The following is a 17,758-nucleotide window of genomic DNA, read 5'->3' as shown; positions in this document are numbered from 1 at the left end:
TTTTTTAAAACGCCGCAGGACGCGGGACAAATTGTTAAAAATCGGGGCTGTCCCGCCAAAAGCGGGACGTCTGGTCACCTTACTCTAAGGCCACCTTTTGGGTTTCCTGTCCCACCTAAACCCCGAGAAATGGCCTCAGCCTTGTCCACTGCTAGGCATCAGCGTGTCAGGCCGGGCCGGGCCAGGCCGGGCCAGGCGGCTCCTGCAAACTTGGAATTGAGACCGGCCTCTTGTGTAGAGGAAATGTAAACCCTGGGGCCCTGGGGCCCTGGGGGTATGCCTCTCCCACCGCGGGGGTCATGACCACAGAAAGTTGGGCAGGGGGAGGAATGAAGCCCACACGCAGGTGAGAGAATGCAGGCTCCCAGCTTCCCGAGGGTTTTCCAGGTCCTGCAGCCGCTCCCTACCTGAAGCTGGGCTGCTGCCTAGCCCGGGGTTCTGTGAGACACCCCAAAACCTTATTTCTGCTTTGTCTGTAAGCTGGCTAGTTGGTCTGTGTTTCTGGCAAAGGGCCCACTGCACTCCCGTAGCTGTGTTTGCTCAGGCCTTAGCTGCACTTCAGACAGGGCCTTCCCCACCCGACGTGGGACTTTGAAAGCCTCACGGGTCACCACGTGACATGGAGCTGTGGTTTAGCTGAAGGACCCTACCCGGGGGTGTCCTGTAAACTCTGGGCCCTCTTGGCCTCACGGTGTGCTTCCCTCTCTGGCTTACAGGTTTGCCGGGGGCCAGGTGTGAAAGGGGCTGGTTATGTGTCCTGCGTCACCCTCCAGCGCCCTGCACGGGATGGGGGCCCCCGGGGTGTTCAGTGGCAGTGCTGCTCTGTCCCCATAAATTTGGTATAGTCTGGGGGTAAGGCAGTATCCTGTGGCCTTGGGGACCTTCTCCATGTGAGGCACCCACCCATTCAGGGATTAGCCCACAGCCTTCAGCACCTCAACCCAGTGCCACTAACCAGCCCACCCATCTTCTGCTGAGCCATCATTCTGGCCCTTTTGTGGGGTTCAGGGCTTTGTAGCATCCATTCCCCCACTCTGTGGACTAGCATTCTCAGGGTTAGGGGCTCTGGTCTAGCAGCTAAGGCAGCCACCCAGGGACCGGAGTGGCCAGCTCAGGCCTTGGAAGCTGGGGCACTGATGTCACGGGGGCAGCCGGGCTTGCCAGAGGCCTGGACCTATTGGTTTCCTGCCGCTGCTACAACAAATGGCCACCAACGCAGTGGGTGAAATACACAACGCTGTCTTCTAGTTCTGGAGGTCAGAGATCCAAAATGGGTCAGCAGGGCTGGGATCCTTCCAGAGGCTCGAGGGGAGAGCCATTGCCTGCCCTTTCCCAGCTTCCAGAGGCTGCCCACACGCTACACTCGTCTTGTGGCCTCACAGCATTCCAACCTGCTCCGTCCTGGCAACCCAGCCTAGTGGCTGCTCCCGTGTCCAGGGCACAGCTCTGAGCTGGCCCAGTGGTGCAGGACACAGCACATTCCTGAAGACAGGGCTCGGAACAGCCATTAGGATTTTGCTACAAGGTTGACAGGCCAGAGAGAAGCTCTTTTTTAGTTAGCCTTCACAAAGCCAGTCCCTATACACATATGGGCAGAGGCAGGTAGACATACAAAGACATGCATGCTCTACACAAGCAGGAGAGAGGCAATGAATTCATCCCATGGATGCAAAAACGACTGCCACCTGGGTCGGGGGAGAGAACTCCACCTACCCAGTCATTCAGAGTGAGCTGGAGCAGATGGGGATGGGAATTGGGCAGGGGTAAAATCCCAAGATGCCTCGGGGAGTGACGCAATGGGTTGCAGAACAAATGCCAGATAAAAGGCATGGGCTCAGGGACCCTGGGGACATAGCAGACAGTGTGTTAGAATCAGCGCCACGACTTCGCCTGGGCCGTGGGTGGCACCTCCCTGGAAGTGAGCGACGCAGTTTATATGTCATTTGCACACATATAAACACCCTTGAACTCTGAGAAACTCAACTGTATCTCTCTGACAATTGTAGAATCTGCGAGTGACATAAGAGTATCAGGATTCTGAACCTTTGACCCCGCCCCCCAAACCAGGAACAAGTTGTAAGGGGACTTAAAAAACCACCTGTTTAGAAATAAGTAAACCAAACTCTTACTACTAATACTTCGGTGTGGTCAGCAGTTTTGTACAAATCATGGCAACCAGTGGACTAATTTAGGGTGCTTGGACACCTTAAGAAAAACTGGCTTGTATTTGGCTTTGTGGTTTTCACCTGAAATGTGTAATTGCAATTAGTGTGCAATTCTAATTCTGGAGGTGCTGGCAAATTGTCAGTAAACTTCAAAAAGCTTTGAACTGCTCCAGAGAACTTGATTTCCTACATTTATAACATTTCAATTGCCTTGTGCTGAGCAACACTTTGCTGCTTGGATCTGAATCTTGCCTGGGCTGGCAGTCTGATGTCCTGAAAGATTTATTAAACTTGGAAATATGTTTAAAATATTTAAAAGAAATTTAATGATGTTTGCAAATAGGCTTAATTGGGGGCATTTAATGTGTTAAATGTGTGACTAATTAGGACAAGCAGAGTTATTTTTACAGAAAAAAAAAATACATTATCGGTATAACAAAATGTGCATGACCTTAAAATTAAGCTTTTCTTAAAAAAAAATTTGTCTTTATTTTTAGAGAGAGAGGAAGGGAGAAGGAAAGAAATGTTGATATGAAAGCGGAACATGGATCGGCTGCCTCCTGCACACCCCCTACCAGGGATGGAACCCACAACCCAGGCATGTGCCCTGACCAGGAATCGAACCAGCAACCTTCAGCGCACGGGTCGACACCCAACTGGGCCACACAGGCCAGGGCAAATTTTTACCTCTTTAACAGATTGAAAATTTATTTAAAGTAACTATAGTCATTTGCACACATATAAACACCCTTGAACTCTGAGAAACTCAACTGCATCTCTCTGACAATTGTAGAATGCACACCCATTTCCATTCCAGCAACTATTACACATTCTTTCTAAGTGAGCACTGAAGGAGGCTGATTGCTCAGACCTCTGACAACTGAGCAATGTGCTTCTACCCTGGTTTTAGGCAACTTTCTGGTTAGAACCATTTCCCCCTGTCCTCAACCCCTGTAACACCGGACCCTCGGTTGGACTTGCATGTTAGTAGCTTAACAAGGGATCTCGGGTCTTCCCAAAGACTCTGATCTGGGAACAGGCTCTGGCCGGTGCCGTGGGGAGCTATAGCCACAGCAGATCCACTGTGAACATTTACTAGACTTTTTACCTCCTATAGGTCAAACCTATACAAATACTTCCCAAAGCAAATGCTAACATCTCCCCATGTCCTTTCTCCTGAGCAGCCCCCTTGCCTGGACCCTCTTTCCCAGGACAGTAGGTATTCCAGAAACTTAACTAATTCCTCCACAAGAGGGCCTCACACCAGACTATCATTGTTGGCCCCAGTTCAGTAAGTTCTGATTTAGTCCTCATCCTCCTTTCTTTTAAGATTATTGACTTGAGAGAGAAACATCAATTTGTTGTTCCGCTTACTTATGCATTCACTGGTTGATTCTTGTACGTGCCCTGACCCGGATCGAACCCTCCACCTTGGCATACCAGGGGCAACATTCTAACCAACTGAACTACCCTGGCCAGGACCAAGTCTTCATCTTCTTAAATGAGGGGACAAATCATGTTAAAGGCTCTCTAAGAGATTCTTCAACAGAACCCCTTGGAACTTAAAATAACATTGACCACAGCCAACATTCATATGGACCAATATTCTAGGAGCTCAATGTGTTGGCTTTCCACGGGCGCTCTTAGCCCCACTGAGGATGGTGGTGCAGTTTCCCCGTTGGCAATGGCAGACCCCACAGCCCCAGCTCCCTGTAACTGCTGCACTCAACTGTTTTAACTGGTAGACACAGCTGTAACTGGAACACAGACCTATGGCTTCTGCTGCTAATTTACATTCCTGCACCCCACTGCACTATTGTTATTTACATCATCGAAAGCCTCGGGGAGGAGAGAGAGGCAAGGAGCCAAAACAGGAGAAGCGAGAGCCAGTGCACCCAGGTCCCCTGGGATCTTGTGTAAGAAGCAGGGGCTGCCCTGGCCGGTGCGGCTCGGTTGGTTGGGCATCCTTCCATGCACCAAAAGGTTGCTGGTTTGCTTCCTGGTCAGGGCACATGCCAGGACTGTGTGCTCCATCCCCAGTAGGGGGCGTGCAAGAGGCAGCCGGTCAATGTTCTGCTCTCACATCAATGTTTCTCTCTCCCTCCCCCTTCCTCCCTCTCTAAAAATCAATAAACATATATTTTTTTTAAATAAAAAAAGCAAATTCTGATTCAGAAGGTCTGGGCGAGGCCTGAGGATCTGCGTTTCCAATAAGCTCCCAGGTGACGCTGGACAGCTGCTGCCTACGGGACATGTTGAATAGCACGGGGTGAGAGGACCTTTACGGAGACCACTCAGTTTGTCCGACGGCAAAAATAAGAGGAATGGGGCATACAGGTATCACAGAGCTGCTTGATGCTGTGGAAAGCAAATGAAGAAACTGCAGTGCAAGAAAACTGACCGTGCCAGGGTCAAAAACATGTTAGAGGAGTGTGACGGATGCCCCACACCCGTGGTCGGCAAACTGCGGCTCGCGAGCCACATGCGGCTCTGTGGCCCCTTGAGTGTGGCTCTTCCACAAAATACCACGGCCTGGGCGAGTCTATTTTGAAGAAGTGGCGTTAGAAAAAGTTTAAGTTTAAAAAATTTGGCTCTCAAAAGAAATTTCTATCATTGTACTGTTGATATTTGGCTTTGTTGACTAATGAGTTTGCCGACCACTGGCCCACACCATCCTTGAGCCACCCCTTACACACACACACACACACACACACACACACACACACACACACTGTTGCTTTAATTTGTCCGTGCCAAGCAATAGCAATCGTACCCCTGACCATCATTAATGGGCAGCACTAAAATAAAACAAAGTGTGCTGATGAAGAGGTCCATCGCACCTCTGGACTTAAAAATGAGGCCAGCCACAGAAAATTCTCTTCCTTAAAAAACAGCCATTTCAAAAGATTTTCTTTAATATCATAAAATATTTCCATGGACAGTGAGCTAGCAAACACACATGCACCAATGTGCCTTTTGACAAGATTATCCCCTCCCCACCCCTTTCCCACATCAAGGTGGACATGAGACTGGAGAAATGAATACAGCAGATGGAACAGATAGGAAAAAAAAAAAAATCGATAAAAAGGATGGAATATAACATTGTGCTTGGTTCTTTTCCTATGTCACAAAACAAAACAAAACATTTTGGTGCAAATAGTTAATTCTTCCTCTTTTCCATTTAAGTCTGGTGGAGAAAAAAATACTTTTTCTATAATAAAATATGCGGTTTTTTTGTTTTGTCTTTTTTACTTTTTTTAACGTAACTTTTTTTCTTTTTTCTTTTTTTCTTTTTTGCAGAAAATAATTTTGTAAACTGTCACTTGGCGGGCAGGGAGGCTGGAGGCCACGTGGGTCCCAGCTCAGGAGGCGGGCGGGGGGCAGCGGAGGAGCAGGGCGGGGCTCGCAGGGGCAGGGGTGCGGGTGCTGGGCGGGCGGGCGGGGCGGGTTAGAGGTCACTCTCGCCGTAGAGCGCCGTGGAGAAGGACATGTAGTCCAGAGCACCGGGCACGGCGTCGGGGCCGGTGTACGGGGCCATCCGCGCGATGCAGTACTCGGCCTGGTCCGGCGGCAGCTCCCGGCGCAGCTCGTCCACCGTGATGTAGTTCTGCGGAGAGAGCGTCACTGCACCCGTGCCGCCCGCGCCACCCCTCCTGTCCTGGATATGCACAGGGACCTTCCGCACACGCATGTCTACACCCGCACAGTGGGACCGTGCGGGACCCTGAGGAAGGGCAGTGGAGGTGCTCGCGACCTTCCCGCAGGTCAGCGCCCAGCCAGGGCCTGCCACCCCAGCGGGGCACCCACAACCCAGCAAACGCACCTTGTCGCCGGCCAGGATCTTGAAGGAAGCCATGACTTGGTCTGCTGTGTCTGTGTCCGCCGTCTCCCGGGACATGAAGTCGATGAAGGCCTGGAATGTCACTACCCCCAGGCGGTTGGGGTCCACGATGCTCATGATTCGGGCAAATTCTGCCTCTCCCTGGAGAGAAGAGCCACCCCAGGCCTGTCAGCCTCTGAGCCACACAGCCTGCTGGGACTCTGCAGGGACCTGGAGCCCTGGGTTCGGGGAGCCTGTGGCTGTTAGAAGGAGGCACAGCCGCCCCGGGGGCCAACCTGGGTTGTCCTGAGGGCATGAGGAGCCTCTTCACAACACCCAACAGTGAAGACCCCGCTCAGGGCTCCCCTTGAAGCAAACTATGATAATCTACACTAATAAAAGAGTAAGATGCAAATTGACCGTACCTTCGCAACACCCACAAGCCAATCAGGAGTATGCAAATTAACCCAACAAAGGTGGTGGGTTAATTTGCATACACAGGCGCCGAGTGCCCCAGCTGCTCCAGGCCTCTGGGCAGCATGGGAAGGCGGAAAGGCGGCTCTGGGCTGGAGCAAAGGCGGTGCCGGCAGCCAGGAGAAGGAAGGCCCATTCTTGCACGAATCTTCGTGCATCGGGCCTCTAGTGCTGATGATAATGATAATGACAATAACAACAGCTCCACCCACACTGCCTATATGACATCCCAGGCACTATTCCAAGTGCTGTGCACATTTTAATTCATTTAACCCTCACCACAGCCACATAGGGCAGGTGTTTACTTCCATCGGGTTTCCAGATGAGAAACATGCAGCCCAGATAGGCTTAGTGACTTGCCCAAGGTCACACAGCCAGCAGCAGGTAGCAGATCTGGGCTTTGTTAAGTTCCTTCATTTAACCTTTACAATAGCCCTCGCCTCATCCGGGCCCCCAAGCTGGTGGTGGTGGAGCTGGGATTTACTCCTGGGTTCGCTGCTCCAAAAGCCCAGGCCTCACTCCTGTGCTGGGCAGCCCAACGCTCTGCACGTTGCACGGCCCAGGAGTCACCCGGCTGCCCCGCTAAGGCCCCGGCCCTGCCTTGGTGGCTTGCACGAGGGCAGGCAGCTGAGAAGGCTGGGGAGGAGCCTGGGGCAGTGCAGAGGGGCGGCAGGCTCGGCTGGCCCTCACAGGGAAATGGCAGAACTCCCCACGCCTCGTACCAGAACGTGCAAACCTGCAGTCCTTCTGCTAGTCTCAGTTCGGCCCAGGAGGCCACAGTGGGAGTAAGCACACCTGTGTCCACAGTGAGCCCCAGAAGCTAAACTGGCACCGACGGTGGGAGAGCCAGAACTCCAGGACCCACAGGCCCTGCGGCTGGGCCCTGCCTTCAAGCTACACCTTCCCCGAGGACCAGAGCCTTGAGCCCCCTCTGGGGAGGGCAGCCCTGGCCTGAGGGCATCCGGACGTGGCCTCTGGGGCCAGCTGGCTGCCCCTCGCCAGGACAGAGGGTGGGGTTTACATTACCATGTTGTAACCCATGGAGATCAGGCAGGCTCGGAAATCATCCGTGTCCATCATGCCTGTCTTCTTCTGTAGGGACAGTGGCATCGAGACACGAGGAGGAAGGGCCGGCCCAGGGCCGGGAAGACAGGGCACAGATGGCCGGAGGGGAGGTCGCGGGGTTTGGTTTCGGGGTCAGGAAGGGGAGAGGAACAGAGGAGGAGGAGATGTAAAACACATCCGGGGGAAATGTCCAGGAAGGAGGAAGACAGAGCAGGGAGATGCAAAGGTCCGTCCACAGGATGGAGAACGGCGAGGAGAGAAGGCGGGCACCGAGCAGGTTCCCAGGAGAGAACCGAGGGCAGAGTCAGAGGTCGAAGTAGTGGGAGGAGGAGCCCGACACGGGCCAGGCGAGGACAGCAGGAGAGGATGAGCCCCAGGGCCCACAGGGAAGGGAGACAGGGAGATCCAGACAGACAGAGAAGAGAAAAAGGAGAAATACGCATTATTTCTTGCCCCGGACGCCACCCCTGAGCGTGCTCCATGCAGGAGGCGAGTACCTGGGGGTCGTTGCCAATATCATAACCCAAGCTGATGAGGCAGGCTTTGAACTCCTCGGGACCCAGCGTGCCGGAGTGATCCTGGGGCCGCCGTGCGTCAGGCAGCGAGCCATGCGGTGCCAGGGAGGTGGAGGCCGTGAGGGGAGGGGTGGGCCATGCCCCAGGGGAGGGTGGCATGTGAGGGAGACACAGGGACGGAGGCATGCGGATAGAGAAGGTGGAGGGTGGACAGGGTGGGGGAGGAGGGAAATAAAAGTGCACACGGTTAGACACACGGACACAGTCCCGAGGGTGCCCTCTCCCCGGCACACGCAGCCCTGCTCCGGGAAGCAGGCCAGAAGGGAGCACAATGAGCCATGGGGGTGAGAAGCCCCCACAAGTGCCCAGCCCGCCTCCAGCCCGATGCCCCACCCCAGTTTCCAGGAGGGCTTCACCCAGCCAGGCAGGGTGCTGGGCAGCACCTAACTCATGCTCCCGCCCCTCCCAGGTGGTCATCCCGAAGCCCCTGGAGCACTGGGAGGGGGACCCCGCACTGACAACTCTGTGCCGGGGGCGGGTGGGGCAGGAGGGAGCCCCCGCTCCTCTGTCCTGAGGCAGAGGCAAGAGATGGTCCCTACAGCCAGAGGCAAAAGGCCTTCCCTTGAGGCTATGGCAGCCTTGCTCTCAAGGGCTGAAGCTGCAGGGTAAGAGAGCAAAGGTCAGGGGTCAAGGGTCCTCCCTTTCTCCACCCATGATCCGAGCTGTCTCTCCAGGAAAGCAGAGAGGCTCATGGGACACCAGGATTGGCTTTCTAAGGCCGGCATCGTGCAACGCCGAGTAGGGAAGGCTGCTGGCAGGTGCTCCCTCCTTCCTCCTCCTCCTCCTCCTCCTCACCTGCCCAGGAACTGGATCCAGCTTGGCTGCCCACACCTGGGGCAGTGCCCTCCAGGGCCCTGGGGCAGGGGCTGGGGCTGCTCTAAGCACGTGCCGGGGGGCGCTCTCACCCGGTCAAAGTGGTTAAAGGAGGCCCGGAACTCGTTCATCTGCTCCTGGCTGATGCCCTTGGCATCCCGGGTCAGGATCTGGTTCTCCACCTCGTTGATGGTCCTGGCGATGGTGGTGAGGAGCTGCTCCCAGCCCACACGTATGTGCTGGATGCGGACAAGGGGCCGAGGGGCCAGTCAGGATAGGCTGCCCGCCTCTCCTTCCCCTGACCATCGCATGGTCCAAGCAATCACACCGGCCTTCTGCGCGATTCACAGTGTCAGCAGAGGCAGGGGGACCAGAACAAGGTTCCAGGACAGAGGGGCCACAGGATGAGGGGCAAGTGCGGGCAGGGTGGTGGCTTCTGCTTGGGACAGCAGAGACCAGCCAGGACCGCCAGCGTGGGATGGATAGCAAGGAGGGGAAATTTGGTAGTGGGAAGGATTGAAGGATAAAAAAACTGGGTAATTCTTTGAATATCCAACTCTAGAACTACACACATATGCTTTCATGGTCAAAACAAGGAATTATTCAGAATGCAGGTGCCACAGGCCGCGTTTGGAGACCAGCATCAGAATCACTGGGGGGCTTGTTAAAAATTTAGATTCCTGAGCCCCACCCAGACCCAGTGAATTCTGGAGGCGGGGTCTGGAAATCCGAATGTCAACAAGCTCCTTGGGAAATCCAGAAAGCGCTGAAGACTGAAGACCCAGCGCGCCCAGGGTGAGAAGGGAGTGCCCCCTCAGCCCAAAGCAAGCGTTGATCCTTATGGCAAATTTCCTGGGAAGATGACAGCCTCCCCCTGCCCCAGCCCAGGAAGGGGAGCGGAAGGGGATCAGGGCTTCCCCCCGAGCCCCAAGGCCCCGACACCCACCTCCATGGTGTAGTTGGTGTGCTTGTTGTCGAAGATGAGCGCCTCCTGGATGAGCTGGTGGTCGCCCTCCAGCTGGTCGATCTTGGGCTTGTAGTTGACGATGCTCTTCTCGTACTGTCGCAGGTGGCTGAGCTGGTCCTCCAGGGTCCCGTGCATCTCGATGGAGATCCTCCCGATCTCCTGCTCACCCGGGAAGGAGGCCCTTGTCAGACCACCCCACTCTGTGCCCCTGGGGTGGAGACTCGGGGCCCCCAGGCCACTGGTCAAACCCTCAGATGATTCTTGGCTCCCACCCAGGACCTGAGAGCCCACTGGGGTAATTAGTAAGCCCGGACTGGACACATTCGGCATGGCAATAGCGTCACAGCCGAGTGGGACAAGCACTGCTATCAGTGGGTGAAACCCCGCCCGCCCCTCCACCCATCTCAGGGACCTTGCGGTGCCCACAGAGCCAGGTCCTCACAGCCTCAGTGCACCTGGCTTACCTCCCCAGTGCCATGCCCCTATGTTCTGCTCCTCAGATGCCCACCTCGGTCCACCGCAATCCCACCCACCTGCGAGCCAGGCCTAATCCCCGTTTCTGTTGGCCCTTCATCCACATAAACAAACTTTGTTTGTGAAAGCATTCCGGGCACTCACATCAGTCCAGCAAATATTTCCTGAGCACCTACTACGCACAATGAGCTAAGCAGGTGGGGGCGGGGTGGGGAGGGCACAGGGGAGACACAGACGTGAACTCAACCTGGGCTCTGCCCTCAAGGAACTCAGAGGGACACCCTCGGCATGCGGCCGCCTCAGCGGCCGGTGTCACAGAAATGGCTACGCGTGTCAGTGCTGACACGTGTCATAGGTTCGCCATCACTGCTCTAACCCAAGAGGTATCCCTTCCCTGACCTACAGCACCCCTCTATCTGGCCCACACAATTCAGCGAACAGTGCCGCGCTTGCCTGAGGTTCAGGTCTCTCTCTGGGAAGATCCTCCTCCTTGACCAAACTCATTGCTTGGGAGCAGGGATAGTGAAGGAAGAGACCTGGTCAGCCCGATACGCCATAAGGGTAAGCCAAGTCAGCCACCTGATCCTGCCGTGGGACTTTCTCGTGGGACTTCAGTGGTGTCCCTGTGTGGGTCTTGGCTCAAGGCAGCTGATCAATGATTCTCTCTTATCATTGATGTTTCTGGCTCTCTCTCCCTCTCCCTTCCTCTCTGAAGTCAATAAATATATATTTATAAAAAAATAAATATTAAAAAATAAAATAAAAGACCAGACACTGGGATCAGCCCACAGCTTCCTTGCATGAGCTCCATACCCTCTGTAGGGCAGCAGACCAGTCACAGGCTCAGGACCCCCAGAGTCCGCCACAGGTCGCGCCTGGGAGGAGACAAGGCAAGCCTGTCTGGCCGGGATGGGGGCGGGGAAGGGGTGGGAGCCTCACGCCTGCCTCCCACGATGGGACCCACCTCCATCTTGGTCTGGATCCAGGGCCCGATGACGTTGGCCTGTGCCCCGAACTGCTTGCGTAGCCTCTCATTGTGCTGCTGGCGGGCATGCTCCTCCGTCAGGGCCTGGTCCCTCCGAGGCACCAGCTGCCGCACCTGGGGCAGGAACAACCGTGGGACATGGGGATGGGCCATCTACCTGCCCCGTGCTTCCGACGAAGAGGAGGACCCAAGGAGGGAAGGGCCCGTCAGTAACACACGGGAGTAAAGATGTTGGCGGGCTCTAGAAATTCGGTCCTTCATTAACTTGACAATTCTGACTATGTGACAATAACGAGAAACACGGAAATAAATAAAAGTCCACCAACCAAACAAGGGACAGAAATCCCTGCCTTTATGAAACCTAAAAGCCCTTGGACTCACATGGTCCCATTTGCCGTTGATCTCCTGAGGCGTGATGGTTGTGTAGGGATTGGTGCCGGCCATGTTGACGTGGTAGGTCTGGACAATCTTGGACACCTCGTTGTGGATGCCCAGGATGGCCAGGCGCTCCTTGTCGGCATCCGGGAGGGTGGCCTTGAACTGCTCATGCGCTGTGGTCAGTCCCTGGACAGAGGTGGGGATGCAGGAGAAGAACAATGACTGGAGGGGCTGGTGCCTCCCATGGGCCAGATGAGCAAAGACAGCCCTGCAGGTCCCAGAGTTGAGGTGGGTGGAAGAGCCCCCCGAGGCCTGAAGGCGTCAACCCAGGATTATCATGGCTCAGAACCAAGAGGGCCAGGCTGGCCAGGGAAGGTGAAGGCAGAGCCATCAAAGCCATAGCTTCCTGCCCGGGGCTGGTGAAGTCAACAGCGACCTCCAGGGCGCTTACCACCCCTGTCAGATCAGGAACAAGGAGTGCCCCAAGGCCTGTTCCCAGGTGACCTCCCCCAACACAGGCTTCCTCAGCGCTTTGCAAAAACCCTTGCGATCTAACCTGTGCAGCTGTATAAAAGGACAAGGAAGCTGTTTGCTGATAGGCAACAAGCTCCAAGGCATCTGTTACATTAACCGTCAAGGTTCCAGCCCCGGCCGGTGGGCTCAGTGGTTAGTGTTGGCCCACACACTGAAGGATCACAGGCTAGCTTCCCAGCCCCGGTCAGGGCCCATGTGGGACGCAACCAATGGATGTGTCTCTCTCTATCCCTCTCTCTCTCTCTCTGTCCCTCTCTCTCTCTCTATCTCTTCCTCCCTCTCTTCCACTCTCTCTAAAAATCAATGGAAAAGCTCTGTCGGTGTGGCTCAGTGGTTGAGCGTCAACCTGTGAACCAGGTCACAGTTCAATTCCCGGTCAGGGCACATGCCCTGTTTGCGGGCTCCATCCCCAGTGTGGGGCGTGCAGGGGACAGCCGATCAATGACTCTCTCTCATCATTGATGTTTCTTATTTCTTTCTCCCTCTCCCTTCCTCTCTGAAATCAGTAAAAATATTTTTAAAAAATAAATAAAAATAAAATCAATGGAAAAAATACCCTCCAGTGAGGATTAACAATAAATAAATAAGATTCAAAACACAGTATATTATAAAAGCTGTTTTATGTATGACAAGGGTGTGGAGGAGACTGTTAATCAGGAATTATATTTGCTGCATATGCAGAGACTGTGTGTGTGGCCTTACTGCTTTCCTCTGGGGAGGGGCTCTGGGGGACGGGGGATAGGAGCATGAACTTCCTGCACAACTTTCTCATCTTTCAGATTTTATACCATCTCCATAGGTTACCTAATCAAAATAAATATAATGCAAAGGTTTCCAATCTATGAAACCCGTGGGACGCTGTCCTCAGTCCTCTCTCTGCAGGGGCAGCCACGGGCGACTAGGGAGCTGGCTGCCAGGGAAGGGGGGCTGCACCCACCTGGATCTCCTCGATGGTGTGCACGATGAAGGTGTCCTGCAGGTCCTCCATGGCCCCCTCCATCCAGTTGTTGAAGGGTGCCGCCCGCTTGGCGTACTCCAAGTACAGCTGGTCTATGGTTTCCAGCAGTTTTTCTGTCCGCTAGGAGTGCCGAACGGGGTGGGGGTGGGGACATGTGAGCAGAGTCATATCCAGAATCCCTCCCCTCTCCCCGAGGTCCTCCTGGCCAGCCCCAAGTGGCCCAGGTCTGGGAGCACCGGGCGAACTCAGGCAGAAAGAACAGGCTGTCTGGGCACCACGCCAGGGGGAGGGGATCTGGTTTAGGGCAGGAGAGGAAGCATCTCCACAATCAGAGCGCAAACGCAGCGCCCATGTGAGTGAGCCTTCCGCACTCAGGCCATGGCTGGGGGCGGTCTGAGGGGCCCCTGGAGCATTTTTGCCCGAAGCAAAGGCAGTCACAGAGCAGGAAGGGGCACCAGAGCTGCAGGAGCAGGCCCCCGTCTCCCTCGGGGCCCTCACCTCCAGGGCTTCCCTGCGCTTCTGAGTTAGGGCTCCTAGATTGTCCCACTGGTCACAGATCTTTTGGCACCGGGCGTTGACACTGGGTGAGTCGTAATAGTCCAGCTCACTGGGAGGGAAGAGACAGGAGGAGTCAGTGGCCCAGGCTCCCTGTGTGGCCTGCTGTCCTCCTCAGGAGGCTGGGGCGCCAGGGGTGCTGGAAGGCCAGGTGTGCTCGCTGCATCTAGACTTCCAGGCGCCCCTCCCAACCTTCCAGCTCCTTGCTTTCCGGAGGCCACTGGGAGAAGGCCCAAGAAGGCCCGTCCTCCTCTCCAAGGTCCCCACCCCAACCTCAGCTGGAGGCAGTGCCAGTCTGCACCCGAAGCACAACACCCAGGAGCCACCGAGGCAGGGAGAACTCAAAGCCACGACGGGTCACCCTCTGGTCCTGCACTAGTTACAGGTAAGGCCCGAGGCCTGTGACAGGAAGGGTCACTGGCTCATTCCCCACCGGGGGGAGTGGGGGGGAGACGGCCTTCCTGCCCAGGCACCGGGCTGTCCCACCCCCTCACGCATCAGGGCCACAGCGCCCATCTCCCACGGCCGCACAGCCCCGCAGCCCCGGGCCCGGCCACGCTTACTTGAGCTCCTGTGCAATGGCGGCGATCTGCTCCACGCGGTCCTGGTGGGCAGCCAGGTCGCTCTCAAAGGCCTCGTGCTTCTTGAGCAGGGCCTTGATCTCCGAGAGGGTGGCCGTCTCGTAATCCTTCTGCTGCAGCATGGCCTCTTTGCCTGAGCCCAGAAAGATGGCATAAGGCTGAGCTAAAGCCGGGGCGCAGGAGATCTGACCATCCACCCCTCAGGGCCCCCAGGGCTCCAGGTCCAGGGGTGCACCCCCGGGGATGCCCGCTGTACAATGACTAATCATCTGCAGTGTGAGAAACCGGGTTATCCACTAAGGGCCCCGGCCAGGCAAGTTGCTGTTCTCCATGGAGCATGAATGGTGGGACGGCATCAGAAGTGGTTACATACAGAGGCTATGCCGGGCTGTGGGGAAACGTGTGGGGCATAACATTAACTTTATAGAGAGCAGAAAACAACGTGGCATAATCAGGAAAAAACAAGCCAAGCAGTAAGGGGTACCCCATTTTATAGTTTCTCCAGCGCTACAGGGACCCCCCGCCTCAATTACTTCCAATGTGGTCATTGTGTCCAGGCACTCTGCATTCACCGATGGCCAGAGCCTCCTTGGACCATCAAATGCACTGCCCTCTCTCTTTAGGGGCCGGCAGGACTTGCATTTCTTGGGTTTCTGTTTCCCGGGAGGACAATGGAATGACCTACGACCTCTCAGGACTCTTAGATGAGGTTCCCAGCTGCCTTGTGAAGTGACTAGCAAAGGACCAGGGGGGACCTGGCCTGGCCGCCCACCCCGGGTGCACCCGTCATGGATGCTCAGCCCTCTCAGTAAATGAAGGCTGGGCTGCGAGGCCAGGGCTGTGCCCAATGTGGCATTTCTTTCCTTCCCTCTACTCCTTCCTGTAAGTCAGAATAATATAACAGTACAAAAAATTACAGAGGAGCCTAGTTATCTCCGCCTTTCAGTCTTTCCTTTATGGATGTGCTAAACCCACGGGGTATATATAAGTTACGCTTCCTGCTTTTGAGATCAGCAGCAGCACATCATCGAGTGTCTCCCTGGCCCCACAGTCTTCACAGGGGCCGCCCGGGGGGGCTGTACATCCGGCCAAGCGGCTGAACCACCCATTGTGGTCGACGGGCCCCTCAGCTCACACGACGTACTGCAGATGGTCTCACCACAAACATCTCCAGACACGAGATTTCCCCCACACTTAGGGTTAATTCTTTAGACAGTCTCAAGAAATGGAATTCCCAGGTCAGTGGGCAATAGATCCTTAGGTCTGAATGAGTCCACGTAGCCGGATTGCTTCGTCCGGCTGTGCCGGCATGCCAGCACTACTCATGCCCTTGTTGGTGCTGCCGAGCCCACAGGTTCCTGCTCCGTGTCTTGCTCTGAGCTGTTCCTTGGCCCCGGAGAGGACATGACAGAAGCATGCAGGTGAAGAGTACAACCTCCACCATCCCCCTCTACTCCGCACCGTCCACACCGGGATAAATAACTCTGTGCACGCAGTGCACAAAGCCCAGCACAGGTACCCACAACAGGGAGCTAAAGCCAGCCCCCTCGACTGAGTCCAGCACCCTCCTATCCCCTACCAAGCCAAGCCACTCCCAAGTGGCCATGGGTGCGGCTGTCCCTCTGGTCTCTCGCCTAAGGAGGGCATAACAGCACTGAGTAGGGAAGTCTTGGAGCGCTGAGCTCCACTGGCTAATGGGGTCTGCCCCTGGGACACTAGCTGACACAGTCTCGGGGTCCTAAGATTTGGGCAACCCCATTCCCCTCTCCACCCCAGCCCAGGTTCTGAGGAAAAGACTCTCCCAGGTAAGATTTTTCTCTCTGGAGTTAACCTTAGCTGCCAATCACACACACATAGCCCGAGTGCCTCCGGGCTGGAGGAATGGAGACGCACGCAGGAAAGCAAGGGCTCTGCTTCTCTGAAACCGGAGGCAGAAGCAGGAGGCGGGAAGGCCGTGGAGTGGAAATACGCAGGCCACCATCTCCTGATGTGAGCCAGGTGCCATGAAATGTTAAGCCGACAACAACCCTATGAGGGGCTGTCCTGGGTTGAATGGTGCCCTCCCAAACTCAGGTCCACCCAGACCTCAGAATCTGACCGTATTTGGAACTGGGGTCTTTGCAGATGTACTTGGTTAAGATGAAGTCCTTATGGATTAGGGTGGCCCCAATCCAAAGATGGTGCTTTCATTAGAAAAAGGAGAGGGAGACTCAGTCACAGAGGCAGAGAGGAGCTGCCATGTGACGACAGAGGCACAGGGAGGGAAACAAGGCAAGGAATTCTGGGATTGCCGCCAACCAGCAGACCCCGAGGACTGGGCACGGGAAGCAGCCCTGCCGTCACCCAATTTAGGACTTCTAGCGTCTGAACTGTGTCAGGACACATCTGTGGTGTTAAGCCACCCAGCTTGTGTGGCTTCGTTGCTGCGGCCCCAGGAAACGAACCTAGGAGGGCACATCATCACCCGCATGGTCCCGATGAGGAAAGGAGACCTGGGGTCAAGTCGCGGGACTAAATTTACACTGCTTCTAGGTGGCAGGGTCGGGATTCGAACCCCCACCTCCCTGCCTCAGGGAAATCACTCCGGTGGCCTGAGCCAGTGGTCGGCAAACTCATTAGTCAACAGAGCCAAATATCAACAGTACAACGATTGAAATTTCTTTTGAGAGCCGAAAACCGACTTCCGCGCATGGGCCACGAAGTTTCAATCGCACTGTACGTGCGCGCCCGCACGTGGTATTTTGTGGAAGAGCCACACTCAAGGGGCCAAAGAGCCGCATGTGGCTCGCGAGCCACAGTTTGCCGACCACTGGCCCTGAGCTATCAGCAATGGGCCTAGCTCTGTACTACGCCAGGAACTCCTCTCGCTGCTTCACATGTACGAATTCACTTCATCCTCGTAAACCTGGCAGACTGGTGCTACTATTATCCCCACTTTACAGATGAGAATACTGGGGCAACCGAACGTGCCTAAAGCCAAAGCCCTGGTAAGAGAAAACGAAAGCGACGAAGCAAGAGAAGAAAGTTGTGGCTGATGGCTGGGCTGGGGGAGCGTGAAAGCGGGCTGCCTCACCGTCCGTCCAGGCCTCGTGGATGGAAGCCTTCTGCCGGAACTTCTCTGCCAGGTGGTCAAGCCTCTCCAGCCTCCGGATCTCGTTCAGCAGCCACTCCTCATAGCCCTTCTCCGCCTGCTCCAGGCAGCCCCAGGCATTGTTGATATCCTGCGGGGATGGAAGGTGCACGGTCAGCCCACCTGGTCGCCAAGACGCCCACAGCTGCTCCAAGCCTTCCAGGAGCCTCTTCTCCATCTTGGCCGTGTCTGGCCATCCCCTCCTGCCCCCACACATCCCCACTGGTATTTCCTTGGGCTCCTGGGCAGGGAATGGGGGTCCGAGTCCACATGGGCCACTCAGA

The 17,758-nt window shown here is 55.6% G+C and overlaps 1 protein-coding gene across 3 annotated transcripts in view; it reads right to left on the bottom strand.

Annotated features, from left to right (window-relative positions):
• Nucleotides 1–5,039: 5,039 nt before the first annotated feature.
• The window catches only part of ACTN1 (actinin alpha 1), a 94,666-nt gene continuing 81,947 nt past the window's right edge, over nt 5,040–17,758 (bottom strand). The window contains exons 11-22 of one of the 3 annotated variants that reach the window (XM_008138916.3): nt 17,418–17,565; nt 14,327–14,477; nt 13,707–13,815; nt 13,188–13,328; nt 11,720–11,902; nt 11,318–11,452; nt 9,859–10,038; nt 9,005–9,151; nt 8,022–8,102; nt 7,486–7,551; nt 5,989–6,147; nt 5,040–5,772 (exon numbers count right to left, since the gene is read on the bottom strand). In XM_008138916.3, the coding sequence (XP_008137138.1) occupies nt 5,614–5,772; nt 5,989–6,147; nt 7,486–7,551; nt 8,022–8,102; nt 9,005–9,151; nt 9,859–10,038; nt 11,318–11,452; nt 11,720–11,902; nt 13,188–13,328; nt 13,707–13,815; nt 14,327–14,477; nt 17,418–17,565 (1,659 nt within the window). In that variant the 3' untranslated portion in view covers nt 5,040–5,613. The remainder of the gene's footprint in view (nt 5,773–5,988; nt 6,148–7,485; nt 7,552–8,021; nt 8,103–9,004; nt 9,152–9,858; nt 10,039–11,317; nt 11,453–11,719; nt 11,903–13,187; nt 13,329–13,706; nt 13,816–14,326; nt 14,478–17,417; nt 17,566–17,758) is intronic. The other 2 variants (XM_008138917.3, XM_008138918.3) reach the window with 2 other exon arrangements.

This window comes from Eptesicus fuscus, chromosome 5 (genome assembly GCF_027574615.1).
Source record: "Eptesicus fuscus isolate TK198812 chromosome 5, DD_ASM_mEF_20220401, whole genome shotgun sequence".
Classification (NCBI taxonomy): domain Eukaryota; kingdom Metazoa; phylum Chordata; class Mammalia; order Chiroptera; family Vespertilionidae; genus Eptesicus; species Eptesicus fuscus.
The sequence above is the reverse complement of the archived record's forward strand: the minus strand, read 5'-3'. Positions and strand labels throughout refer to the sequence as shown.